The sequence below is a fragment of the Malania oleifera genome, chromosome 7 (genome assembly GCF_029873635.1).
Source record: "Malania oleifera isolate guangnan ecotype guangnan chromosome 7, ASM2987363v1, whole genome shotgun sequence".
NCBI classification, from domain to species: Eukaryota; Viridiplantae; Streptophyta; class Magnoliopsida; order Santalales; family Ximeniaceae; genus Malania; species Malania oleifera.
The window spans coordinates 110,093,878-110,111,507 of NC_080423.1; the positions used below are offsets into that span (position 1 = coordinate 110,093,878).

Here is a 17,630-nt window from a genome sequence, read left to right on the forward strand (position 1 = left end):
TGTTTGGCATCCCTTTCTCATAAAATAAAATTAAAGTTTATTTTCCTCATTTATTTTTAAATTTATATTTTTTTGCAAAAACTTTTTACATGATATATACTTTATCTTTGTGGGTTATGAGGCACAAGTTTTGTGTTGGCCACTACTTCAACAAAAAACTAAAAAATGGTTTTAGCCATCTACCATAATGATTTTATTTTATAATTAAGCTCCATTTGTAGGAAAAAAGAAAAAAAAACATAAAAGTGGTTTAGTTTCAGCTATGTTGTAGATTTCACCAACAATACTACTCAGGTGATTAGCTGAGTCAGCTCAAGTGGTAAGGATGAACTTGTAACTTTGGAGACCTCAAGGTCATGAATTCGACTCTCCCTTAGACATAACGCCAATGAATTATCAGGAGTGCGTCAATGGGTGGACGGTTTTCACCCCCGAGTTTGATACCGCATGCACCATAATGTCCAATATGGCGCAATGGTGGGTCGGGTCCCCGGGTTATAAAAAAAAAATACTATTCAAGCATAGTATATATTCTTCTAATACAATTGATTTTTGCATGGTCATGTAACTTAAAATAATACATATCTTTTATAAACTATATTACATATGTATACGATAAGTATTTCAATTTATTATAATCCATTCTACGAACCAAATGCAAGAGTACCATTTTCTATAATCCATTAGAGGACGTCTTGTGATTTAATCTTGGTCACACATGATCTAATCTTTTGGCAGAGGAGAATGGTTTGATGCTGAAAGACAATTATATTAACAACAATATAACATAAGACCACAATACAAATTATTAAGAAAAAATTGTGATATATTAAAGCAAATCATAATGTAAAAATTGGCATTCTTATTTCTTTTCATTTCTTGCCTGTGGATTGACGTGCTCTACAATAAATGTTGGGTTGATAAAATAAAACTAAGTGTTTAAAACTTGATCCGTGCATGAGGCATAAATGTTTAGTGCATTATCTCTGTAAAAAGAAATAGAGAAAATGCTGCAGAACAGAAAAAGTTTCAACGCACGTTACAACGTCATTTTCCTTAAAACGTTATTTGTCCCTACCAGATCGGTGTGTATTGAGTCAACAAATACATTTTCATAATATCATGAATTCTATAATATAATATGATATCAGTTTGCGTTATAAACAAATAAAAAACTGATCACAAATTCCTTTAGAAGAATTTGCACAAATTTCCTAAATTCTATTTTTACAAAAAAAAAAAACCTAGAATTGAAGAAGAGTTTTGTTTCATGGAGACATCTTTTCAATGTATGCTCTTGGTTGATTTTGTAACTTGGTTGATTTTTCAATGTATGCTGGCTCATTTTTTTTTTTTTTTATTTCAAAAAAGAGGGCGGCATCTCCTTATGGAATGATGTATGTGATGGCCTAACTTCTCAAGCATTTAAGAGTATATTTTTAAAATCATATCTTGAATTTGGAACCATTGTCAAGACAATTGTAGCATGGTCATTCATTGATTGATTAGGCATTACATGCTTGTGAGGTTTCAATATAAACAAGATAAATTATTAGGTGCCACATGGAGGGAGTTCTCCTAATTTAGTATTCAAGCTTCATAGCACGGAGCCCACCCCTGATACATATAAATTTTTTTATCGGCTTGGTGTTCTAGCAAGCTGATACACTCAGTGCACCTAATATTTTCTCATGAGGTCTCATTGCCATAAAATGTTTGTAAATTCAAGCCTAAGAGAGAATGAATTATAAAAGTAGTTCACCTTTGTTAGATTATTTATCCTATACAAATTTCTTTTCTTGGAGTTAAAAAAGAAAAGTAGGTTCCACAATTTTGGATAGAGGAGTGATACTATTTGGTTGATTTGTATTTTCTTTGCACATTGATTATTGTTCAATTCTTATTGGGTTGATTCCATGAACATAGGCCTAGTATCGAATCATGTAAATTTCTTATGTTTCTTTTATATCTTATAATTTCATTGTCTCTTTGTCAATTACACTATGGATGAGATCTTTGTATATTTTTGGTATTATATATATATATTAGTGCTAGCATATACATGTTATCCCCACTTAAAAATAAAATTTCAGGTTGGCCCCTTCTTGCATATCTGTATATGAACTCCATTTGCTGCTTTAATGGCAGCCAAGTTAACAGTGTCTCAAAACAAGAAAAGTAGAACCTTCATGATGAAGGAAACTTAGCTACCATTCCCAATTCCCTCAATACAAAATGATTTAAGTTCTTCCTGCCATTCCTTTTCTATGTCTTTTCTTTTCCTCTAAAGAAAAGCAGCCACCTTTTTTGCTCTTCTCCAATTCTTCAAAAACCAACCAAGAAAGATAGAACTTTAAAAAAAAGAAAAAAAAAAAGAAAAAAAAGAAAGTAGGGCTAGCTGGAAATCCCTGAAAGAAGTTCTTTCTTTTTAACTCTAAAAATGGGCAAACCTTTATTTGTCATCAGCCATTCATAACCTTTAAGTAAGCAAAGTCAGAAATCTAGAATGCTTTAAAGGGTTAAACATGATCCAGCTACCTACTAGAACAAAGGTTAAACATGGAAGAAAGAAAAATATGAAAGACGAAATAAGGAATTAAATAAATTTGGCTAAGTCGGTCACATCAATTTAGGGGTTAAGCAAGGATTATGTTGTGTGGGAGAATAGAATTCGACTTTTGGATTGAGTTGTGAGAATAGATCGACTTCTTGGGATATGCACACACACACACACGCACATACACACACACAAATATATATATATTAAATAGTAAAAGTTGAAGAGAACAAGAAAGAAGAATACAATAATTAATGTCATGTCTCTAAACAAATATCACAGTTAGCGTTTGAAACTTTTAGATGTTGTTTCAGGTTCCAATTTTGAACGAGAGTGAGAATCAATATAGGATGGGAAATGAGCTATCCTTCACATTGTGTAGCTTAGAAACCAAAAAAAAAATGTCAATATCTATACAATTTTGCAAAATTTTTTCCACTACTTTGAAATGAATATAATCTTAATGTTTCAACCATTGGTTACAAGTATATTTATTTTGATTGTGATAAAAAACCTTGACATACCCCCCCCCCCCCACCATATATATCATGTATAAATACTATGCCATCCTCAAAATACATCATCTGGGACTCTCGTCTTCCATATGAAACCTTCACCACCACTTTTTTAAGACTTTGATAAGCCTTTTGTTCTAAGAAATCTTCAAAAAATTGTAGGGATTGTAACCTGAAAATCCTTGGGAATCAACTTTTTATTCATCTAAGAAATCCCTAATAATTCTCTAACCCTATGTTTGTAGAGCTCGAGGTCCTGAATTTGGATGAAATGTAAAACAAAATTGTATTGAAATTTGTTCAAATTCATCCAAACCCAATTCAAGATCCGAAATTCATGCTCCCAAACGCAGCATAATAGTATGAATTTTCATGAAGAATGACATTATTCTCAAATATATTGTAATTCTTAAAACCAAGCACTTGTTAAGTACCCTTTGAATAAGAGCCATATATTAATAAATCTAACATTTCATAAACTTGAACAAATTATTTTACACAAATCCAAATTCAAGGTGTATTATTTAACTGGAAGCCTAACAATTAAGTCATTGCCAATTATACAATTCGAAGTTTAGGTAAAACTCTTTAAAGAGTGAAACATTTTCCTTCTTATAATTGATTAAACATGCCCTTCAAATCCGTCCCTCCTGCATGCCTTTAAGCACTTTTACATAGACAAAGTCAGCCCATGATTCTAAAGCCAAATACAATTTAAAATGTGAAAAGGAAATAAAAGAATAGATGAAAACAAGCTGAAGGATGTGTCAAAAGTATGTCTCATTGCTTTTCATAGAAAAATTGATGTGTAAAAGTGAGCAGCAACCCAATAAAAATGTCAAGGTGAGGTGCTTTAATATAAGAATTTCCAAAAAAGGGAAAATTGCATTGGGAGCTACACACACATGCACCCAGTTATGCATATAATTGCATTTAGTAATTTTCTTTTATGCAAGGACCAATCTCACTAATTTGCATGCATGATTTACAAAAATGCAGTAGTAGAAGGATGCTTCATTGGATCTAGAAGTGGGGGAAAAAAAAAAAGAAAAAAAAATCCATCAAAGTGATCAGGCTTTGCTATGTCCCCATTACTATAAATTAAGAACTCTTTCTTCACAAAACCCATCTCTTTTCTCTCCCTCTTCTTCTTAATTCTTCTTCTTCTTCTTCTTCTTTTTCTTCAATGGAGAGGCTAGAGTTTGTGAGCAAAGAAGGAAGCATGATTAGATCATTGCCTCCGGGGTTCAGGTTCCAGCCAACAGATGAAGAACTTGTGTTTCAATATTTGAAGCACAAGGTGTTTGGATACCCCTTGCCTGCCTCTGTCATTCCCCTCATCGCTAATCTTTCCAACTTTGATCCTTGGGACTTGCCAGGTACTATATTCATTCATGCATGGTTTAACACTAATACCCGCAAAGGCCTAAACAGTCACATTCGGGTTATTTGGCACTGACTGTGACGGGCATGATCAGTTCACTCATTGGGTTTAGCAAGAAGGTAAGAGTCCGAAGAGTCTTTCCTGTTCTATAGGTTCCCTGTCATCTCCAATCCATAGAGAGGAGTTGGAGCCAAAAAAAATGTAGTTGGGATAATTATTCATTTGATAAGATTGTTTTAGGAGGCAGGTTCTCTCCTCATGCAGTCATGTGTTCCTAGTTTTTCTTGTTTTTGATTTTGTAATAATTAACTTTTCGAATAACATCAAATATTTTATTATATTATTAGAAAAAATCGAAACCATAATAATTTGTGCCAATCTTAATTTAGTAATTAAGATTGTTTTTGAATCTAGGAAGGTTCTGTTGACCTCCCATGTATTATTATTAAACCAAAAGTTTTTAAATGTATAAAAACAAAAGTAACAATTTGGAGCATGCATTTTATACACACATTTTTCTCATAATAATTACTTTCTAGCCATCTCTAGCTAGAATATATAGATATATAATAGATAGTATATATCTAGATGATGGATATGAGTAATCAATTTGTGTTTAGGCAATTCGTCCCAAGAGAGGTACTTTTTCAGCAAGAATGAAGCGAAAAATGGGAATCGAACGAAGAGAACTACATGTTCGGGGTATTGGAAGGCCACAGGCATGCACAAACACATACCATATCCAAGTGATGATGAGATCAGCGGCAATGGAAAAATGATGGGGATGAAAAAAACCCTAGTTTTCTTCAAAGGGAAGTCCCCTCATGGGTCAAGAACGAATTGGGTCATGCACGAGTATTGCCTCACCTGTATAGGAGAAGGAAACTCATCAACCCAAGTAGGTCTAATTTTAAGTCAGTTCTAGTTTTTGTGCATATATAAACATTTGGAGATGCAGTGATAGATCTAGAAATTTTATTTTGTTGGAACAAATTAAATATGAATATATATATATATATATGTATATATATATATATATATATATATATATATATATGCATCAACGCTCGACATAAAAGTAATGTCTATAAAAATATGTACATTGGGTTAATTTGCACAGAAATAATCTTAGCTCGAAGTCATAAATTCTGGGTTTGCCATTGGATTAACCCATATAATTAATAATTTCTTGATTTAATTTTCTGCAGAAACAAACGGAAGATTGGGTAGTGTGCCGCATTTTTTTGAAGAAAATTAGAGCAACGAAAAGGGAAGAAGAAGAAGAAGAAATTAGAAAGGAGGAGAGGAGGGATGATGTTGAAGGCAACAGTAACAGTAGTAGTACTGGTTTGGAATTAGATCTCTCTTGTCCTTTGTCACCAGCTTTCTCGTCTTCTGGTTCTAGCTGGATCACTGGCTGAATTTATATATATATATATATATATATATATATATATTATAATGTACGTATGAATGTGTGTATGTAATTTGGTGAGCAATGCATGAAATTTACAAAACATGCAAGAAGATTTGTGGTGATCATGGGGAAATTCAATGAGAAAGAGTGTTAGATTAATTTGGGAATTTTTAACTTGCTCTTAATGTTCTCTGTAATGAACAATTGAATGAACGATTGAATGATTGCATCTTTCCTCGATGTCAAAGGACTCAATGTAAACGATGTGCTTACACATATGAATTACAAGCATAGATTAATTCATAAAAGCCAGGTATGTATTTACATACATGAATCACATATGATAATTATATTTACAGACCTATCTTATTACATCCAAGGAGATAAATAGACCAACTTGAGTTTAGAAATTAAGTGCCGAAAACGACTAGAATAGAGTGCTTTAATATGTTAGCCAATTGTTCAGGGGAAGGAAGATGGCTTAGGGAGCAATGGAGTAAGGTGGAGCATGGCCATTCATGAGGTGCATGTGGAGTTGGGTAGCCACTCTCTCTCTCTCTCTCTCTCTCTCTCTCTCTCTCCGTGGTGATGTTGTTCTAGATAGACGGCCTTCTGCATCAGAACCAGCTATGTTGAAAGTTCAAATTATTGAATATCTATGAAGACGGCGTGATCTGATTCGGAAGGTTGTGTGAATATTTTTTGCCATTCAATCCTGATATTCCGTTTTATAAATTCAAAAGCAATAGTCTGAGAAGCAATCAAGGAAAATTGGAATGTGAAAATTGTTATATTGAACCCATGATAAGGTTTAGTGATGGGGTCACTCAACATGGAGAAGAAATGGGTATTTCCTCTTGTCATAAGTTCCCTCATCTGCATTTTCCTTCTTGCTACTTCTTTCAACATGGGTCTTGTCTCTTTTAGTTACACACAATCAACTCAATCTTCTCATTTTTCCCCACTCGCAACCAAACAGACCCTGTCATTGTTGAATCGAAGGTTGTAAAATCTCCTCCTCCCGCTGGGCCTGCCATTCCTCGTTTTGCTTATCTGATTTCAGGATCAAGAGGTGATTTAGACAAGCTTTGGAGAACTCTTCAAGTATTATATCATCCGTGGAACCAATATGTTGTTCGTTTAGACCTTGAATCACCAGCTGAAGAAAGATTGGAGCTTGCTTCCCGAATAGAAAAGGATCCATTTTTTTGCAAAAATTCAGAATGTCTTCACGATTAAGAAAGCTAATGTGGTTACATATAGAGGGCCCACCATGGTTGCTAATACACTTCATGCCTGTGCCATTCTTCTCAAGAGGAGTAAGGAATGGGATTGGTTTATTAATCTCAGTGCTTCAGATTATCCTCTTGTGACTCAGGATGCTTGTATTATGCAGATCTTCTTTACACATTTTCGAGTTTTGATCGGAACCTGAACTTCATTGAGCACACAAGCCGGTTGGGTTGAAAGGAAAATCAAAGGGCAATGCCTTTGATAGTAGACCCTGGGCTTTACATGTCAACAAAGTAAGATATTTTCTGGGTTACACCACGGAGAACTTTGCGTACAGCCTTTAAATTATTCACTGGTTCAGCATGGATGATCCTCACACGTTCTTTTGTTGAATATTTTATATGGGGTTGGGACAATCTGCCAAGAACCCTTCTCATCTACTGCACAAACTTTGTATCCTCCCCTGAAGGCTACTTTCAGACTGTCGTATGCACTGTGCCTGCGTTTGTTCAAACTGCTGTCAATCATGACATGCACCACATTTCTTGGGACAATCCTCCAAAACAACACCCGCATACCCTCTCCATTAATGACATAGATAAGATGATTGCAAGTGGTGCTCCTTTTGCCCTGAAATTCAAACGACACGACCCCGTCTTGGATACGATTGACAAGGAATTACTTGGCCGAAAAAACGGGAGCTTCACTCTTGGTGATTGGTGCGCAGGAAAACCACTTTGTTCCAAGGTTGGTGACCTTACAAGACTCAAACCCGGACCAGGGGCTAAAAGAATCAGATGACTCATATCTGGGATGGTTGATTCGCCTAATTTTCATGAAAATCAGTGTAAATAGATTTCATTGAGGCATATTGGAAATAAAATGAAATAGAAAGTTCAAAGTGCCCGTTCTCCAATAATTTACTGGATAATTGTAGCCAAGGGAGGAGCATTGATGCTCGATGCAGCTATGGCCTCACCATTGTTAGATAGGTATTCTAGAGCCATTACATGCAGGGCAATTCATAAGGGTCTGCAGGTGGGTTTGAAACAAAGCACGATCACGTGTCTTTTGGCAGGTTATGTTGCGGTAAAATTGTTGCAGGTATTTTGTTTTTGTCCGTGTTTGTTGATGGGTGAAGGGGACACTCAGTCACTGGTTGTGAAAAACTCAATGAGTATTTGCACAATAAACACTATCAATTTATTTCACAAAACTGAATTACAGAGGAATCAAAAACACTCTCACTCACTGGCTATCCACCCTCTCTACACCACATACTACATCGCACGCACACACATCTATTTATAGCAGATTCTAAACCAAAATAATCGGAAATTGTGGCTGGTAGATGAAGTTGATGACCACCGATCAATAGAAGCGGCTAGTCGGCAGCCGTCGTCAATTTTTGCTGCCACCGTCCACAGTCAAGTTTACTCTTTCAACATCCCGCCTTAAACTTGACTCTCCTAATTTTGTCATTCCGAGCATTGTATTCAATCTTGTAAAAATATCATACCTGAGTGATTTCGTGAAAATATCAGCAATCTCATCACATATTCTGCACGATATCAACTCTACTTCTTTATTCCTGACATGCTTCCTGATAAAATGATACCGAGTATCAATATGTTTACTTCTTTCATGATAAATTGGATTTTTCACAAGTGCAATCGTTGATCGGTTGTCGATGTAGACTTCTGTTGGGTTATCTTGAAGAAATCCCAGATACCTCAGTACATTCATAATTCATATACCATGAAAAACAGCTGAATTGGTAGCAACATACTCAGTTTCACATTATGACAACGTTACAATGGGTTGCTTCTTTGAAGACCATGTAAACGCTGTATCTCCCATAAAAAATGTGAATCCCATCGAACTTTTTATTTCATCAAGATCTCTTCCCCAATCGCTATCTGAATAACCGATAAGTTTGCAATCACCTCTTGATGAATAGAACATACCATCAGTGATGGTACCCTTGACATATCAGAGTATCTTTTTCGCTGCATTCAGGTGGGATTGGTTAGAAGTCTCCATGTACCTGCTGACAAGCCCAACTCCATAGAGTATGTCTGGTCTAGTGCACGTCAAATACCTCAAGCTTCCAAACAGACTCTTGAAATATGTGGGGTCAACATCTCCTTCCTCATTCTTTCTCAATTCCAATCCTATTTCAACCGGAGTAATCATAGGGTTGCATTTGTCAATCCCAAATTTCTTCAGTACTTCTTTTGCACAGTGGCTCTGAGAGATGAAGATTCCCTTCTCGCTTTGCACGACTTCTATGCCAAGGAAATGAGTCATCTGGCCAATATCTGTCATTTCAAATTCTTTGATCATGCTCCTCTTAAAAGCGACAAACATCTCTGGATTGTTGCTAGTGAAGATCATATCATCAACATATAGGCAAACTATCAGCATGCTTTCGTCTGTCTCCATCTTCATGTATAGCGCATGCTCGTAGGGACACTTCTCAAATCCATTCTTCTAGAAGTAGTCATCAATCCTTATGTTCTACGCGCGAGGTGCCTGCTTCAAGCCACAGAGTGCTTTCTTCAACTTGTACACTCTATCTTCTTTGCCCTTCTTCACATATCCAGGTAGTTGATCGATATAGATCTCTTCTTCTAGAAATTTGTTCAAGAATGTTGATTTCACATCTAATTGGTAAATCTTGCATCCATTTAGTGCTGATAATAAAATTAGTAATCTGATGGTTTCAAGCCTGGCAACCGAGGCAAAGATTTCTCCATAATCAATCCCTTTCTTCTACTTGTAGCCTTTGGAGACAAGTCTTACTTTATATCTCTAAACTTCTCCTTGAGCATTCTTCTTGGTCTTATAGATCCATTTCACACCAATAGTTTTACAGCCCTTCGGGAGATTTCTCAACTCCCAAGTCTTGTTCTTCTCGATGGATTGAATCTCCTCATCCATCGCTTTTCTCCATTTGTCTTCTTTGTTAACTTCTTTAAAGCAAATCGGGTCACTAGTTAGCAAAAGATAGTATAGAGTAACATACTCTTTTATAAGTTCTGTAGTTTCCTATAGATCAGTTAGATTACGCGCTCCTTTAGGCCTCATGTCTGAGATTTCACGCTCAATTGGTGATGGAGATTCGTTCCTCTGTGGTGAACCATGTGGAGGTGTCTGCAGCTCGGGAACTTGTGACTCGATAGCCACTTCTCTTTTCTGTGTGGGTTCTTCTCCTTCAAGTGTCAATTCCTCATCTTTGGAAGATTCAGCTTGGTCTTGGGTTGAGCCATGCGCCATTAGCAATAATGACTCTCCATTTACATGTTCAATTTCGGCAAGGTTAGCCTCCTCGCTAACCTTTTCTTGTTGTCGCCCCCAATACCCATTGTTATAGTGTTCGTACGTGTGGCAGTTGTAGCATTGAATGTTTCTTTTGTCTACATTCGGGCAGTTATTGTATCCTCATTTTCTTCCTTGTCCTCTACCTTGTGGAACATAGTTTTGTTGATTGGGTCCTCCTCTAGTGGGACCTCTTCCGCCTCTGCCACCTTCTCTGGATTCAAAGTTTCCAAAATTTCTTCCATGAGATCCTCGGTCTCGTGTAGTGACCCGAAGAATAATGGTATTTAAATAATAAAGAGAGATAGAAATGGAAAAAGAAACAGAAGGAGATGGCAGACTTCGTCAACGACATTACACTTTGGGGGTAATAACCAAAAAAAATTTTTTGGTCCTTATTGACAAATACAAAAGATTCGTCAACAAGGGTGTAGCAAGACCTCGTCAACGAAGGCGAGCTTCGTTGACGAGAAAATACTGAGAGGATATTTGGGCGACCCTGAATTTTGTCCACGAAGGGCAGGTTTCATCAACGAATTGTCTCTTGACCTTGTTGACGAGGTGACATGGCTCGTTGATGAAACCCGCAGTATAAATAGCCTAAACTTGCTTTATACGCATAATTTTCGGCGTAAATCTCTTCTCTCTCTCTCCTGGATGGTTCTTCGTCCTTTTTTCTTTGATTTCGGTCTCGTTAGTCATTGGATTGACGATCTGAGGCCACCACGATGCTCCTAGCGGAGTTCTCTTCAAGTCTGTTAGGGTGGATTGTTGGTGGGATTGAGTTGAATTTCTCCCTATAATCAAGGTAAGACCTTTTATTCAATTTTTTTACCTTATGGCAGTTGTAAAAAATGATGTAGGCCAAGAAATATTGATATTCTGTTCTGAAAAATATGGTTTTTAGGGTGTGGAATAGGAAACCCTGCAGATGTAGGATCAGTATACGATAGGGGCTTTTCGACAGTTTGGTAAGGGAAACATGCTATGTTAGGAAAACCTAGTATGATTTCAATATGAAGTTTATGTTTTTACCAGATTATTATTCAAAACAAAAATTTATGCAATTTATTATTGAGGTTAAAGTGTTTTAAATTATTGTGTGGCATGAAAGTATGAATACAGTATAGAAACATGTTTATACAATATTTTTAGGAATATGTTTTACAGAATATACAGACAATGAAAATACGTTTACAGTATCTTTTAGAATACCATGATTTTATAGTTTTACAACACCATAACAGGTAGATTTACAGTTATCTCAGAAAAATACAGTTGATATAGTTACGGATTATTACAGCATCATGGTTTATACAATTATTACAGAATCATTGTAAAACAGTTAGTTGTATATAGAAACGTATTATATAGTATCATAACCTAATGGATCAGACAGCAAAGCACAGTACCGTAGCTACTGATATACAGATATTCAGTTTAGAGTGCAACCACTTATGTCACGCCTCGAACCCCGAAATGGGACCCAGGGGTGAAAATGTAACCTAACATGTCCCTGTATCATACAAATCATCCACAGATACAGTACAAAGGATGAGGGTCCGACCCCGTGGGGTTCCCGGGCACCCTAAACATATCCAAACATAATCATATACGCAGCGGAAAAAGGTCATTTTATATATACATATGCAGTACCATACCAGAATCTATACAAAGCAAAGACAAGCTCTATTATACAACGTATAATTAGGTGCCCAACACATCCCAAAATGGCAACTCATCAAAACACAGTCCTAGCACTTACCCAAGCGTTAACCGCAGTACACCTGCCACTACGCTCCCTATACCAGAACGCTAGTTCCGGTTACTCAAAGGACCTGTAAAAATATACGTACAGTAAGGCTGAGACACCTCTCAATAATGAATAATACAGGTTATATCGGTGTGTGACATTTGAGTGTAATCACGATACAACATACACGCAATTAAATGCAGTTTCAGTACTAATTCTACACAGTGTATACACGCATGCACACACATGATCAGCAAACCCATTGTCATCACACCCATCGGCCCGAAGCCAGATCGCGACATAGGGCGTTGGCCCGTAGCCAACCAGCGTAACATGGCGCCACCGGCACATGGCTAGTACCCGACTCCCATGGCTTCGTACCGACGCTAACAAGTGGATCCTGTAACAACCTAAGTAAAATGGAATTTAAGTAATAAAGAGGAAGGAAAATGGAGACAATAACAGAAGGAGGAAGTTGGCTTCGTCGACGACATCGCACTTTGGAAGGTATAAGAGAATTCGTCGATGAATACAGGGGACTCATCAACAAGGGTCTAAGAGAATTCGTCGACGAATACAGGGGATTCGTCGATGAGAGTATAAGAGAATTCGTCAACGAACACAAGGGATTCGTCGACGAAGAAATACCAAGAGATGTTTGAGCCGACTGAATTTCGTCAACAAGGACTGAATTTCGTAGACGAAATTATTGAAGGATTCTTCGACGAATGACGTGGCTCATCAACGAATCCCCTGCTCTATAAATATCAAAATCCAAATTTTTAACTTACTAATGAAGCTAACTCTCTCCTCTCTCTCTCTCTCTCCCCCCTTCGGTTTTCTCTCTCTTTCTCTTTTCGATTTTAGGCTAAATTTATGCCGGATCAACAATTTGAAGCCACCGCGACGCTCCTGGGGAAGTTCTCTCCAAATCTGCAAAAGCGAATCGTTGGTGAAAGTAAGTTGGAAATCATCTCTAAATTGAGGTAAGACTTTTTAAGTCAAATTTGGTCTTACGATAATTATAGGAAATGATGTACGCATGAAAATACTGATGTTTAATACTGGGAGTTTTCATTTTCAGGGTATTGGTCAAGAAATCCTACAGGTATTAGACTAGAATATTTTGGGAGCTTTCTCAGTAGTCAGGTAAGGGGATAAACTAAACTAATTCTTTTGAGAAAATGTATATATATAGCATTTGATTTCAGGAAAGTAAATATGTTTACATATATATATGATTTATATTTGGGAAAATGCTGTTGAAAATGATGGTATGTTGAATATGTGAAAATCTGTTAGTGTGGCATGAGTATAAAATGTTACAAAATACTATTTTTTGGAATGGGATTATGATACGGATTTTTATAATGGGAAAATACTGGCGTACGGGCCAAGATTCTTATATATGTTTTCCGGCGTACGGGTCGTGCTATGATATGTTTTCCAGTGTACGGGCCGTGCTATGATGTGATTTGCCAGCGTACGAGTTGTGCTATGATATGTTGCTGGCGTAGGGGCCATGCTATGATGTGATTTGCCAGCGTACAGGTTGTGCTATGATTTGTTGGCGTACGGGTCGTGCTATGATAAAATGTGTAATACCGGCATACGGGCCGATGATTTTCATGATATACGTATATATGCAAAATGATATGATTGATGTGAAAATTAATGATATGAAATATCCATGTATCACAGTTTCAATATACGTTATATGGTATCATAAGCTGGTTGGCTTTGTAGTAACCCGACCCAGAAAAAAAAATAATAAATAAATAAAATATATATTTTGGAGAAGATATTTTGAAAAGAGATATTTTGAGATATTTATATATAAATATCTTGGAGGAGATATTTATTTAGATTACTTAGGGATTAAGTTAGGATTTATTCTATAAATTCTCTTATTCTCTCTCATTATCTCATTCTCTCTCTCTCCTTTTATCTCTCTCTCTCTCTCTCTCTTCTCTCTCTCTCTCTCTCTCTCCTCTCTCTCTCTCTCTCTCTCTCTCTCTCTCTCTAAGATCCTTTGTCGTTCGTCGTCCGTTTCCAAAAACGGAGGGTATTACGTGGATCAGAAGAGGAACCTCTACACTTTTAGTGGATCGGATCGTCGTTTCGGAGAGTTTCGGGTTTTCTCAAGAATCGAGGTAGGAATCTGATCCTAATTTTGATTAGATATTTGGATAGCAGTAGAAAACATAGTAAGGTTATGTTCTATAGTTTTAGGTTTTCGGGATCTCGGCTTGTCGTTTTGGACCGTTTTCGTACGAAGTTTCATTTCGAATATAAGGTAAGGGGAATTTGATTACAACAGTTATTTTGGAAAATTAAATCGGTAAAAAGCTAGTTTATGTTATTATCTATGATTTAACTGCTTATTTGTGAAATTCTACCGAACAGAGATGCCGGTTTGACGATTTTATGATTTTTGGTAAAAACCAGGTTTTCGACGTGTAATCTCCAAAATTTTACAAGCATCGTTTATTTGTGTTTATACTATAGTAGGAGAGACTTGAATCCTTTATTTATTCAGTTAAACTATGTATATTGAATTTCTATCATTTAGCGGGTTTTTATATTAAACTTGTGTGATATATGTTGAAATGGAAATGAATGTATTTTCTATACTACTGATATAGAATATGGGAATGAAATTCCAATTTGTTATACTGACAATGTGATAAACAGAGGCTGGTGATACACCGAGCCGCATCAGTAAACAAAGAGGGGTAAACTGTGTGGAAAGACGCCGGTTTGAACCTACTGGGATTATTTCTATACTATTGATTTAGGGTTGAAAAATACTTTCTTTGCAGAGTTGAAATAAACTACTGTTATATGATACGGCGCGATATCGTAGCTAGATGTACACGTGCAACCACACATATTAAACGATGTGGGTACCAAGATGGTCGGCTAGCAGGGTGAAACCATTGGCTGATATTGGGCCAATGGGGGCAGTCGGATCGTATGTAGGTACTCGGCAGTTTCTGCACGAACAGGGCATTGGACGAGTACCAGTGCACAACCCGAGCCACAGGGTAAAACTGATTATAGGGATATTTTGCTGTTGGTCATCTAATAAATCATTAAATGGTCGAAAGACAGATGTGGGAATTTTGTAATATGAATAATGATATACCTGATGCATTACTGTATTGAAAATATTTGATTTATATTCCAGATGTTGAACGAAAATATGCATGTATGCAGTCATACACTGTTGTAACTCCTTCTTCCTTACTGAGAGGTGTCTCACCCTATTTTACAACCTTTGTTTTCAGGTCTGTCTGTGCGTCGGTCCTAGTAGATAAAGGGACTGGGGTGGTTATTTTGGTTAGCTTACGTAAGCATCTAAATTTTGTACTAAACTTGATGAAAGTCCTTTTTGGAGGGTTGTAATATGACGATTACTCTAAGTCCGAATGTATGTAAATTATGGATGTATTAGTGAACTCTGGTATAAGACTAGTAGTAATCCCAATGGATGTTTATGTTTTTCCGCAACATTTACATCATGATTATGTATGATTTACACCTGTATGTCCCTGTTTAGGGCGGGTTGTTTCCATATCTTGAACAGGTATAGGTATTTGATGTATGTGAGTGACACCTGAGTCCGTGTAAAGGGCCGGGTCATTATAGGCTTGGTCTAGGCTAGCACTTGCACGATACCGTTGTTATGTGTTATTGGTCTTCGTGATCATGATATTTGTGTTAACGCCGTTGTACGGAGTGGTGTGAGATTGGATGGTCAATGTGGTTTTTAAGAAGTGTGTAATCGCCCCTGGTGTAAAGACTAGGTTTGGCAGACCCATCAGACTTACAGACTGTACTTTTGACTTGGCAATGGTCGGCCAACCATTGTCAGGTCCTGCCTTCGAGCCACACAACCCAGTCATGTAGGGGTAATGCATGACAACAACCAGCTAACCTACCAGGATTGTTTCTATCTTATTATTATTATATGAGATGAGATATGTTTATGAAAATGCAGTATGTTCTGTCATGATTTGATATATATATATATATGTTTTCCCATATTTGATAAAACAGTTACAGCATATGTTATGTATGGTATATGTAGAACACGGAATACTCATGTTGCCACACACTGGTATTAGTTTATTTCCCTTACTGAGAGGTGTCTCACCCCTGAATTTATAAACTTTTCAAGAGCCCCAGATAATAGAGCGGGAAAAGCCCCGCTGAACTAGAGCTGTTGTCTGCCCTTTTTGAAGGGTAAGTTTTAGTAGGGACAGTTGGATTTTTGTGGAAGTGTCCCTAGATTTTACTTCTTTTGGGATGTATATATTGAAATACAGTGGATATAGTGACTCTGGTATTTGTGGTAATGAGATGGATGTTATTGTATTTATAATATTGTGATTATATGTTTCCTACTACTTAGGCTTCCGTGTTGTGTTCAGATTTATCTCTGGTACCTACGGGTCCAGGTGTATTATGATATGCTGAGCTGGGATTTGTGATATTGAATATATATAAATATATATATATATGGAAAATGAAGTAGGTCGTCACAGATCCACACCCTTCGGCCTGATCTGCCGGAATAGGCTCACGCCCTCGGATATAGAGTCGGACCTCTGCCAATCTATGGCAAGCGATTTCATACGCCCTCGGATATAGAGTCGGACACTCTCAGTACATGGAACAATTCGGAACCGCATTTGCTACTAGCATTTAAACAATCATACATACACATGCATGCTCATATAACCAAACAAACCACACCCATTTGGTAATCTAAAATTATGGTTTTCCAAACATATACAGTTTAAAACAAGTCAAGGCACGACCATCTCCATAACACGGTATAAATTAACATATACGTTTGGTTTTCAACAAAACCAGGGATACTGCCAGTCGCCCCCTTTTTCCCAAAACTGTAATCATAAAAAACCCATAGTTTTTCCCGTTAGATTCCCCCAAATGAGTAGCCAAAACACACATAGGACTGTGAACCACAGTTCTACCAAGTCCAATTTCAAAAATAACCGATATAAACACAATTCCCTTTACCTTTTCCCCGAATAGTAAATCCCGAACTCTAAGATCCCTAAACAACGAATCGAGTTCCAAAACCTACAACCAGAAGTACAGAAGATACTCACAACACTGTTCTCTACTAAATTACTGAATCAGAAATAAAAATCGAGCCTTACCTCGATTTTACGCAAAAACCCGAAAATCTTCAAAACGGGATTCTGATCCGTAGAACTTGTAGAGAATCCTTCCACAATCCTCGTGGTAACTTCAAATTCATGATTCCAATGACGAACGGTAAGGAAATCTAAAGAGATAGAGAGTAGGGAGAGTTCTAAAGAGAGAGAGAGAGAGAGATATTTGAATTTTATTAGTTAAGAAGTAATAAAATTTCTATTTATAGCCCCTTTGACTCGACAAAACTCGTCGATGAGATG

At 36.8% G+C, this 17,630-nt stretch overlaps 2 protein-coding genes and 1 pseudogene across 2 annotated transcripts in view; 2 read left to right on the top strand and 1 right to left on the bottom strand.

The window, feature by feature from the left end:
- The first annotated feature begins 4,205 nt into the window (after positions 1 to 4,205).
- On the top strand, positions 4,206 to 6,044 carry LOC131160728 (NAC domain-containing protein 83-like). The gene is made up of 3 exons (XM_058116604.1): positions 4,206 to 4,451; positions 5,077 to 5,354; positions 5,665 to 6,044. The coding sequence occupies exons 1-3, from the start codon at positions 4,259 to 4,261 to the stop codon at positions 5,875 to 5,877; spliced, it is 684 nt and encodes a 227-aa protein (XP_057972587.1). The 5' UTR covers positions 4,206 to 4,258; the 3' UTR covers positions 5,878 to 6,044.
- Positions 6,045 to 6,705: 661 nt separating this feature from the next.
- On the top strand, positions 6,706 to 7,961 carry LOC131160729 (beta-glucuronosyltransferase GlcAT14B-like; annotated as a pseudogene).
- A 4,087-nt stretch (positions 7,962 to 12,048) lies between these two features.
- Positions 12,049 to 17,630, bottom strand: part of LOC131160730 (uncharacterized) — a 33,167-nt gene continuing 27,585 nt past the window's right edge. The window contains exon 4 of the mRNA XM_058116606.1: positions 12,049 to 12,265. The gene's annotated coding sequence lies outside the window, so the exon portion shown is untranslated. The remainder of the gene's footprint in view (positions 12,266 to 17,630) is intronic.

Coding starts and splice junctions, on each gene's coding strand:
- LOC131160728 (XM_058116604.1), top strand. CDS start 4,259: ATGGAGAGGCTAGAGTTTGTGAGCAAAGAAGGAAGCATGATTAGATCA. Junction 4,452..5,076: donor TGATCCTTGGGACTTGCCAG/GTACTATATTCA, acceptor ATTTGTGTTTAG/GCAATTCGTCCCAAGAGAGG. Junction 5,355..5,664: donor AAGGAAACTCATCAACCCAA/GTAGGTCTAATT, acceptor AATTTTCTGCAG/AAACAAACGGAAGATTGGGT.